The sequence below is a fragment of the Trachypithecus francoisi genome, unplaced genomic scaffold (genome assembly GCF_009764315.1).
Source record: "Trachypithecus francoisi isolate TF-2019V2 unplaced genomic scaffold, Tfra_2.0 Lachesis_group10, whole genome shotgun sequence".
NCBI classification, from domain to species: Eukaryota; Metazoa; Chordata; class Mammalia; order Primates; family Cercopithecidae; genus Trachypithecus; species Trachypithecus francoisi.
In genome coordinates, this window is record NW_022681455.1 from 57,117,969 (window position 1) to 57,129,303 (window position 11,335).

An 11,335-nucleotide genomic window follows, 5' to 3' on the forward strand; every position below is an offset into this window, starting at 1 on the left:
AGTACCCAGAAATAAATCCACACACTTAGGGCATGGCTACACATAGGAAGGGGTTTCTGAGGACAACACTCTGTATGTGTTAACTTTTTAGTTTTGAAGTTAACAAGACCCTGGGCTCACCATGCAGTCCATATGTGATGTTGAACCCTTTACACACAGCACTAGACGGTTTTGAACCTATCAAAACACTGCTTCACTTAAATTTCACCAACTCCTTAAAATCCTAGTAAGTCTATGTTTTCCTTTGTTCCTATGTTTTCCTTTTCTCCCACTTTATGGGATGTCTGTTTACTCTGCTGATTATTTCTTTTGCTGTGCAGAAGCTTTTTAGTTTAATTCAGTTCAGTCTATTTATCTTTATTTCTGTTACATTTGCTTTTCGGTTCTTGGTCACGAAGTCTTTGCCTAAGCCAATATCTAGAAGGTTTTTTTCGGTGTTATCTTGAACAATTTTTATGACTTCAGCCCTTAGATTTAAGTTTTTGATGCATCTTGAGTTGATTTTTGTATAAGGTGAGAGATGAGGATCCAGTTTAATTCTTCTACACGTAGGTCACCAATTATCCCAGCACCATTTGTGGAAAAGGGTGTCCTTTCCCCACTTTATGTTTTTGTTTGCTTTGCTGAAGATCAGTTGGTTAATCAGATACTTCCTAGCTCCTCTGTTGCATGACTTTGTGCATTGTAGGTCAGGGTCAAAATGATAAAGGTGATTTTCTGGGACTACATACTTGTCAATAACAGGTGGTCCTATGCTGATAGAGGTAAAAAAAAAAAAAGTTTTAAAAGAATGTTCTCTGTTAAAATTTGCTTTCATAAATTTCATGTTTAAAATCATTTGTGAATAAATATTAAAAGAAAAAGGTAAGCCGCGATTTTGGTAAGGCAATTTCTGAGCAAATTATGCACAATTTTTTTTTATCCCCACTGATCTATTACATAGACCAATATTTGGTTGCGAAAAAAGTGAGAGAAAGAACTCGGCTATTTTATTTTAGTAGAGCAACAGCGAAAGAACGCACCTTCGCTGGAGTTCAGAGTCCTTTTCCATTCTATTTTAGTAGAGCAACAGCGAAGGTGTAGTTCACACTCCTTTTCCATTCTTCACCCACGCGCGGGGGAGTCGCGAGCCGCAGTCGCCAGGCGGGTAGGAACTACCATCCCAGCATCCTACGCGGCGCGGGGAAGGAAGCCCGGGAATGAGAGAAAGCGGCTCCTGGGGGATAGCGGGCCAGTGAGGGCCGCCCGTCTTTTGAGGCGGTTTTCGTCTCTTTCCGCTGGTGGCCTCGGAGCTCACGCTGGGGCGGGTCCGGTAGCGCGAGGCGGTGCAGGGCGGGAAGGGGAGTCGTGGCGGCTGCGGCGGCGGGGACAGCAGCGACGGCGGCGGCAGCGACAGCAGGAGCAGTGGTGCTGTCAGCACGGCCGTCGGAGACATGGGAGACCCGGGGTCGGAGGTGAGTAGTCGAGTGAGGGCCCTGGCGTTCTCAGAGGCGAACCGCGAAGGGTTTATGTTTTCTGCGGTCTGAGGCCTGGTTCTCCATCGCAGCCTCTGGGCGATACCTCTTCAGGGTCTTGGGCCGAGCCCAGCTCTGGGGCCTGGTGCGTGTCTGAGCGAGGAACCCGCAGCAACAATGGCCGCTCGCCACCCCCCGCCCCGCACGGGTCCCGGCTGGGCCAGTGGGAGCGACGTTTTAAGGCAGGATTGCCCTTCGGTGTTGAGCTTGCATTGCTTCTTCTGGAGTAGATAAGGGGAATTCCGAGAGTCCTCCTTCTGCAGTAGATAAGGGGGATTCTGAGAGGCTGGTACTGCGTTTTCAGCGTTGGGTCCCTGCAGCTCCGCACATGCTGTGGCAAGAGCCGACTGCTCGAGTTCTGTTCCTGGTCGGGTTTGCGCGAAATCGTGCTCAGTTCGTTTTCCTCAAGAGCTCTTTGTTTTTAATTGTTCTTTTCGGAAACGCTCTCTTCCTACAAGAATGCGGCTGAACAGATAAGCATGTTTTGGCTTGTTTTTATAGATAATAGAATCTGTCCCTCCAGCTGGCCCTGAGGCATCTGAGTCAACAACGGATGAAAATGAAGACGACATTCAGTTTGTCAGTGTAAGTAGCAACTGATGATTGGGTTTTTCCCAGAGTAAAAGACTATGGTGGGCCCTTATGTAATTTTACCTCACCTGGTCATTTAATGTTTATGAGTGTCTGATACATACTAGACACTGTGGAGCATGGCACAGGATTGGGAACTTTACCAAAAGAGCTGTCTGAGCCACCCCCGTAGCCATCACAAAGAGCATGGCCTAAAGAACGTGCTGTACACTTAATCTCACCCCCTGCCTTTCATTTAGACTTAAGATAAAACGCTGGTCTCTAAGACGCTGTTTTGAAATGGAGCAAGAGTGACTTCTAAAGGCGACACGGAGGAAGGAGCTGCTAATGATGAGCAAGGTGGTAGAAAACAGGAAGGGTTGCGAGAGCCCAGAATCTTAGCGTTATGGTGCTTCTAACATGAAGGCAAATAGCTTGAAGATTTCGCTAACCTCTGAGATCATCATGTTACAGCATAGTACAGTTGATGCTCATAATGAAGAATCCTGCATCATTGGGAACATACTCTATTTTTCTGAGTTTCTTCCCTTTGAGACAGTAGTTTTCAAGCCTTAGTAAGTATAGACAGGCAAATTCCTGGGCCCCACTGCAGACCTACCGAATCAGAATTTCAAGGCGGGGCCTAGGAATTCTCATTTTCAGACAAGTGCAGGGACATGTGGATTTCTGAGCACACTTTGTACAGCATTGGTTTCCAAAGCAGAAGGGAGTGTTTTATGATGTATTTTGGGGTGATTTTCATCCATAGTTATTGGAGTTTTAGAAAGGCTTTGCTTAAAGTATCTCAGCTAGCTAGGCAGAAAATAGTTGTGTCCCAAACTCCTCTTTCGGAATGCTGTAGTTAGTTGCAGTTTGATATTCAAGCTGTAGAAGTTTTCTTTAATGGAGTGTCTAATGTTTCTGTGTTTTTTAGTTTTTGTAGGTTTAGGGTGACTTTGTAAGTCACTTGTTTTTTAAATTAAAATTTCCTCCGTAAACATTGTTTTGTTAACATCGTTGTTTTTCATGTTTTGTGTAGAAGTTCTTTACACTGTCACTTTCTGGACATTTTTCCCAATTAATATTGTGTGTATATTTTGTTCCTGACATTTGGGAACCTTTCTAAATATTGCTAGTACCAAGGGGGATTATATACCTACTCTGCCTTCACGGTTATGGAGTAAGCAACGTAACTGGAAATCGAAGAGCAGTGGTTTCTGTTTTTGTAATGAGAAACATTTGGGAAGAGGATTTCATGGGTCTTTAGGAAAAATAATTTTGGTTCTTCTTAACTGGTATAAAAACAGGAATAACTGGGTCAGATGATCTTGATGAGTTTTTGTGCATCTGTATGTAGAAGTGACACACGTCTGATTCATGATCCATGTATCGTTGAGAAACACAGATGGGCTGTACAAAATTAAGTTTGGAAAAGTAAATAGGTATAGATTTGTGTAATATCCTGAGGAATAAATCACTATATTTTAAATTCTGAGTTAATATATAGGATGTGTTTAGCTGGGGTTTAAATTACTTTAAATTTTATTTTAAATATAAATATTCTTCTACATCTTTTCATAAAATATTTTGTGTATCCAGCATGATAGAACCCTTTATATTTAACCCTGTTCAAAACAGAGGATCAAAGGTTTGACAGCTCTTATATGGAGAAGTGAGTTACATGCTGTCAGTGTAATTGCAGTACCAGAAAGAACACAGTAAAACATCCCTGTTGCATTTCAGTGGTGCCACGTAAAAGACAAAAACTTAATTCTACTTTAAAATGCACTCAGAGACAACTTTCCTTTGTAACCCCATCCTATACTAGGCTCTACCAGGATATGCTTATTTCTCTGTGTTTTTTATAGTACCATCCAGTAAAGATGCAATGCTGCTGGGTATAGTTCTCCACTTGTAGGTTCTTCAGATTAAAAGAAAAAAAAGTTTGTTACTTCTTGCTATATTCTGCTTTGGATTCTTTAGTCTTTTCATATAAATGTTGATTATCCAGGCTTCATTCTGCATTGTGGCACCGAATCCTCTTTGTGTTCTGTCGTGTACCTAGCCTCCAAAATAAACAATATGCTGAAAGAAAGGGATGATGAAAGATTTGGGGATATAAAAAGAGCCCTTATCTTGATGTAAATTTTATTGAAATATAGTACATATACAGGGAAGTTTACTTCCTCCTTGCATGCATCGCTATTTTTGTACCACATTGCCATTTGTCTAGATTGATTATCTTGTTGGTATTCTTCCCACATACTCTCTTATGTGGTTAACCTTCTTGAAACAGCTCTAATAATGTTCCCATCTTGATGTTATTTATTGATTCCTTTGCCTGTAGAATAAAATCTAGACTTTTGACTAGGGCATTTATGGCCTGGTCTATGATGAGGGTAGTGTATATGTAAAGAAAGGATCAAGAAGATTCAGAGTTTGATGTTTGGCTGTATAGTGATGTGGAGGATAAAGCAGGGTTATCAAAGAACTTCGTTATTTTGAACTTAGCTATCTAAGAGATTACTGATAATCATTTCAGTTAAAAAGAAATTGTACTATGAAATCTATATCTTTTTTTTTTTAATGAGGTAGTGCCAGGGGTGGGTTTTTCACTGTGTTGCCCAGGCTGGAGTTGAACTCCTGGGCTCAAGGGATATTCCTGCCTCAGCCTCCTGAGCAGCTGAGACTGGCACTGTGCCTAGCTGAAATCTGTATCTTTTTAAATAAATGTCTGTGTTATTTCCCATTTTGAAAGGAATCTACATGCAGGAACGTTATTACATGTTAATGTACTCTGACTCTTTTCCCGTGCCTTTTTTTTTTTTTTTTGAGACAGTGTCTTGCTCTAAATTTTATCTAGGCTGGAATGTGATGGCATAATTATAGCTCACTGTAGCCCCAACTTCCTGGGCTCCAGTGATCCTCTCACCTCAGCCTCCCAAGTAACTGGGATTACAGGTGTGAGCCACCACACCCATCCGATTTTTTATTTTTGTAGAGTTGGGGTCTCACTATGTTGCCCAGGCCGGTCTTGAACTTCTGGGCTCAAGTGATCCTCCTGCCTTGGCCTCCCAGTGTGCTAGGATTACAAGTATGAGCCACTGCTCCCAGCCCCTTTGCCCCTTTTGTTTCTAATTAGTCTGTGCCACTTGCAAGATTTTCTTGAGAATCTTTGCCGATTCCAACTAAAAAAATCTCCCACTAATTGTTATATTTAAGTTTAATTTGAATGATTGTTCATGACTTGTAAAATTGCCCACTTCCTTTTTAGGAAGGACCATCGAGACCTGTTCTTGAATACATCCATCTGGTCTGTGGTGATAATGAAAATCCTAGCACCTATTACCGTGATGTAAGTACATTATATTTGTGTTTGTTCAGTTTTCTTATTAAGTGCAGTAGTGTGTTGGAGGTGGCTTGAACTGGATCATAAGAACTAATCGTTGGCCAGGCATGGTGGCTCTTGTCTGTAATCCCAGCACTTTGGGAGGCTGAGGCGGTTGGACCACTCGAGGCCAGGAGTTCGAGACCAGCCTGGCCAACAAGGTGAAACCGCTATCTCTACTAAAAATACAAAAAATTAGCCAGGCATGGTGGCACGTGCCTGTAATCCCTGCTACTTGGGAGGCCGAGGCAGGAGAATAGCTTGAACCTGGGAGGTGAAGGTTGCAGTGAACCGAGATTGTGCTATTGCGCTCCACCCCGGGCAACAGAGCAAGACTGTCTCAAAAAAAAAAAAAAAAAAAAATCTAGTTGTTAAACTTTGAGAAATTTTGTGAGCTGATTGTAAACAGAGCAGTTATTACAAATTAAAGTATATAAATGTACAAGTACATAAATGATCATTATATTTAAGGTAATACTTAATACATCATTTCCTGCTATCTGTGCACTTGAGGTTTTTTGCATCTATTGGTGGAAAAACTATTAATACATAATAGTGTCCTGCTGTGGTATTGGTAGAACATTACCCCATTGTAATCAGTCAAATACAAACTAGAGTTTGAGTTATTATTTGCTGATTAAACTTAAGAAAGTGAAGGATAGAATGTTAATGCAGATTAAATTTTAAAGTGTGATGTGTCTCTGCTAGACTAAATGCGATACAAAAAATTTAGGAAGTTGCTTTGCAGTATTCCAAAACTCAACCAGGCATGGTGGCTCACACCTGTAATCCCAGCACTTTGGGAGGCCAAGGCTGGCAGATCACTTGAGGTCAGGAGTTCAAGACCAGCCTGCCCCATATAGTGAAACCTCATTTCTACCAAAGATACAAAAATTAGCCAGGCATGGTGGTGCATGCCTATAGTAGCAACTAATCAGCTGGTGTGGTGGCTTGTGCCTATAATTTTAGCTACTCAGGAGGTGGAGACATGAGAATTGCTTGAACCTGGGAGGTGGAGGTTACAGTGAGCTGAGATCGCACCACTGCACTCCAGCTTGGGTGACAAAGCAAGACTCCGTCTCAAAAAAAAAAAAATATATATTTTAAAGTCTTCATTGGTTCAGAAAGATGTCGATGTCATTGATGAATGAGTAAAACTCTAATATATGTATTTATTGTTTCACTTTCATCTTATTCATTAATGTAATTGAAAATATTATCCACCCTTCATGTTGCTACTACAGTCAGCCCTTCATATACTGTGAGTTCCACATCCATGGATTCAGCCAACTGTAGATGGAAAATATTTTTTAAAATAATAAATAAAAATACAATAATAAAAAACACATTAAAAAGTAATATATTATAAAAACTTTTGTGGCATATTATATTAGGTATTAAAAATAATCTAGAAATGACTTAAAGTATACAGGAGGATATGCAAAGGTTGAGTGCAAATACTTCATTTTATACGAGGGACTTGAGCATGGGAGGATGTTGCTATGGGGAGGTGCAAATAGCATACTCATTTGCAAATCATATGACCAACCTTTTTGCTAATTGGATGATAATAATTCATAGTCAGATTTTGTGAAACTGTTGTTGGTTGTAGAATTTTAAAAACTAATAGTGGTTTTTTCAAGAAGTAGCAAGTTATATTGATGTTACAGATATAAACTGAAAATCAGGTTAAATGTTTAAGTTTAAAATTTATTTCCAAAATTAGATAAAGAATCACTAAGAGAACTTTTTACATTGACCCTTAAAGCGTTAATGAATTTTACTTACATATGTAAAATTATTTTTCAGATTCTGTTTCCTAAAATGCCAAAACGACAGGGTGATTTTTTGCATTTTTTAAATATGAAGAAGGTGAAAACAGACACAGAAAATAATGAAGTGAGCAAAAATCATTGTGGATTGTCTAAGGCAAAGGAACCACATTTCGAGTATATTGAACAACCAATCATTGAAGAAAAGCCATCACGTTCATCAGAGGAAGAAATAGATAACCTTGTGCTTCCAGATTGTTGGAATGAAAAACAAGCATTTATGTTTACAGAGCAATACAAATGGCTTGAAATAAAAGAAGGTAAATTAGGCTGTAAGGATTGTTCAACAGTTCGGCATTTGGGATCGAAAGCAGAAAAGCATGTCCATGTGTCCAAGGAATGGATTGCATATTTAGTAACCCCTAATGGCAGTAATAAAACTACTAGACAAGCTTCTCTACGAAAAAAAATTAGGGAACATGATGTTTCTAAAGCCCATGGTAAAATTCAGGATTTGTTAAAGGAATCAACGAATGATTCAATTTCTAATTTAGTGCATAAACAAAATAATAAAAATATTGATGCTACTGTAAAAGTTTTCAATACTGTCTACAGTTTAGTAAAACATAATAGACCTTTATCTGATATTGAGGGGGCAATAGAATTACAGGAAAAAAATGGAGAGGTAAATTGTTTGAATACACGTTACAGTGCAACAAGAATAGCAGAACATATTGCAAAAGAAATGAAGATGAAGATATTTAAGAATATTATAGAAGAGAATGCCAAAATCTGTATCATAGTTGATGAGGCATCTACAGTTTCAAAGAAAAGCACCCTAGTGATTTATCTCCAGTGCACAATTCAGTCAGCTCCTGCACCTGTTATGTTATTTGTGGCTTTAAAAGAATTGGTGTCAACTACAGCAGAGTATATTTTCAATACATTATTGACTACTTTAAATGATTGTGGTTTTACAAATGAATATTTGAAAGCAAATTTAATTGCATTTTGTTCTGATGGTGCTAATACAATCCTGGGAAGAAAGTCTGGAGTAGCTACAAAATTGTTAGAAAATTTTCCTGAAATCATCATTTGGAACTGTTTAAATCATCGATTACAATTGTCACTTGATGATTCTATATCTGAAATAAAACAAATTAATCATTTTAAAATATTTCTTGATAAAATTTATTCTATTTATCATCAACCTAATAAAAATCAAACCAAGCCTCTAGGAACTGTAGCTAAAGAACTTGAAACTGAAATTATTAAAATTGGTCGGGTAATGGGACCAAGATGGGCAGCATGTAGTTTACAAGCTGCTACTGCTGTATGGCATGCATATCCTATATTATATATGCATTTTTCTCATTCTTTCTCTGGTTTGGCAAAGAGATTAGCTAACATTAATTTCTTACAAGACCTTGCTTTAATGATTGATATTCTTGAAGAATTTTCAGTACTTTCAACTGCATTACAGTCAAGATCAACTAATATTCAGAAAGCACAAAAATTGATCAAATGTACCATAAGAGCTTTGGAAAATTTAAAAATTGGTACTGGAAAGTATGAATCTCAAATTGAAGATTTGATCAAGTCAGATAAGTTTAAAGATATTCCATTTAATAGAAACAATAAATTTAATGCTCTTCCTAGGAATATATTACTAGACAATATAATTCAGCACATGAACCTACGCCTTTTATCTGACGGAAACCATGAAAGTATTTTTAATTACTTCGATTTGCTAGAACCTTCTACATGGCCTTATGAAGAAATAACTTCACCATGGATAGCTGGTGAAAAAAAATTATTTCATTTGTGTGAAATTTTAAAATGCGAAGTTGATTTGAATGATTTTCGGGAATTTGTAAATAATAATATAAAATCAAGCAATGTTTCAATTCCTACAACTATACAAAAAGCTAAAAAGATAGTTAGCACCATTGCAATCAATAGTGCTGAAGCTGAAAGGGGTTTCCATTTAATGAACATAATTTGTACAAGGGTGAGAAATAGTTTGACAATAGATCATGTGTCAGATTTAATGACAATAAATTTATTGGGGAAAGAACTAGCAGATTGGGATGCAACACCATTTGTAAAATCCTGGTCAAATTGCAACCACAGGTTGGCTACAGATACAAGAGTTCGGCAAAAGTCAACAAAAGTCTTCCATGAGAATCAATTGGCTATATGGAACTTACAATAGCGTATATGTTTTTTATCATCTGTAAATTATGTACTGCACATCCTTTATATACATAAAGGTTTTTGTTTTTTTTTTTGGAAAGCCAGTTAAACTTTTGTCAGCATGTTGCTGTTTAAAAGGCGTTCTCTAAGAAGATAATCTTGAAGATTGGTTTTAGGAGCTATAGGTTTTTAGAGATTGGCCCATGTTTCCCAGAATGGGTCATAATACATATTCCATGAAGTTCTGTACAGAACAAACACCATTTATAATTTTGTACTGTTTTACTTTAAGTAAGGATGCAAAAAATAACAGGACTCAGATAAGTTCTAAGCCCTGGAGGTTATATCAAATAAAAGAGAAATGGAATAAAAACTATAAGCCTTTTGGCTCTTGTCTTTCTCATTTCCATATCTGTGCTATCTAGTGTGGTAGCCACTAGCTACATGTGGCTGATCAGCTTAAGGACTAAAAGTAAAATTTTAATTTATTTAATTTTACCTAAGAAAACTGAAACGATGTAAAATATTTTTCTGCTTAGTTTTACTGTTTTTCAAGTAGACATTTTACTCTGTTACCTTGCATAAGATATGGTTGTTGTAGTGTGCCTGTCAAATTTGTGTGTCATTTCCAGTATTGAATATAAACATATTGCTCATAGATAGGATACTGCTGTCAGCAGATGGATTCAATGCAAGTTATTTTTTCTATGAATTGATGTAACATCATGTGTATCAGAATATTTTATGCAAACAACAGGAATTACAGTGATTCCTGTGTAAATTGTAACTGGTAATTGAAATACTTATTTTAATCATGATTAAATTATTTTTCTAGTTTACACATGAATATGAGCAAATTTTTAAATTTAAAATGAAGGCATACTGAAAAAGAATCAAGTGGAGATGCAGAACCTAGTACAACTGGAACAGTAAAGAGACTTGAAGGTATGTTGCAGATTTGACAATGAATGGCAATTGCAGTTTGCTGTGGCAGAGCAAAACAAGCTGCTGTTTAAGAAACAAAGATGAAGTAGGAAGATTGAGACTTCAGCACATGCAGAATGAATTGGGTAAATTATATTTCATATGCCAAAAAGAATCAATGAAATTAAGTCACCTGAAATCAGAATTAACAAGAGTTTTTAAAAACAATTTTAGAAGGAACTAAAGTTGTAAGTTTGGCCAGATGTAAAATAGCTGAGATTCTTTTTTTGTTGTTATTTTTTTCAAGGAGTTTCGTTCTTGTTCCCCAGGCTGGAGTGCAATGGCGCAGTCTTGGCTCACTGCAACCTCTACCCCCCGGGTTCAAGCGATTCTCCTCCCTCAGCCTCCCAAGTAGCTAGGATTACAGGTGTGGTGGCACCACACCTGGCTAATTTTGTTGTTGTTGTTGTTGAGACAGAGTCTCGCTCTGTCACTCAGGCTGGAGTGCAGTGGTGCAGTCTTGGCTCACTGCAACTTCCACCTCCCGGGTTCAAGCAATTCTCCTGCCTCAGCCTCCCAAGTAGCTGGGATTACAGGTGCCCGCCACCATGCCTGGCTAACTTTTTGTATTTTTAGTAAAGATGGGGTTCTGCCTTGTTGGCCAGGCTGGTCTCAAAGTCCCGACTTAAGGTCATCCGCCCACCTTGGCCTCCCAAAGTGCTGGGATTACAAGAGTGAGCCACCATGCCCAGCAAAATAGCTGAGATTCTTACGTGAAAGAATTAGGGGTTTTTTTTTTTTGGATGGGAGAGGGGAAGGTCTTGCTCTGTCACCCAGGCTGGACTGCAATGGCTCACTGCAGCCTGTTCCTCCTGGGCTCAAGCAGTCCTCCCACCTCACCCCTGAGTAGCTAGGAATACAGGTACATGCCACCACACCCAGCTAATTTTTATATCTTTCTGTAGAAATGG

General features: G+C 38.5%; 2 protein-coding genes across 2 annotated transcripts; one reads left to right on the forward strand and one right to left on the reverse strand.

The window, feature by feature from the left end:
* LOC117087398 (TOX high mobility group box family member 2-like) lies at positions 1-1,999 on the reverse strand. The gene is made up of 3 exons (XM_033217527.1): positions 1,090-1,999; positions 1,005-1,039; positions 1-761 (listed from the first exon to the last, which is right to left on the reverse strand). The coding sequence occupies exons 1-2, from the start codon at positions 1,433-1,435 to the stop codon at positions 1,035-1,037; spliced, it is 351 nt and encodes a 116-aa protein (XP_033073418.1). The 5' UTR covers positions 1,436-1,999; the 3' UTR covers positions 1-761; positions 1,005-1,034.
* KIAA1586 (KIAA1586 ortholog) lies at positions 1,241-9,815 on the forward strand. The gene is made up of 4 exons (XM_033217523.1): positions 1,241-1,454; positions 2,016-2,099; positions 5,359-5,439; positions 7,282-9,815. Exons 1-4 carry the CDS (start codon positions 1,434-1,436, stop codon positions 9,457-9,459), a joined length of 2,364 nt encoding a protein of 787 aa, XP_033073414.1. The 5' UTR covers positions 1,241-1,433; the 3' UTR covers positions 9,460-9,815.
* The last annotated feature ends 1,520 nt before the right edge of the window (positions 9,816-11,335 follow it).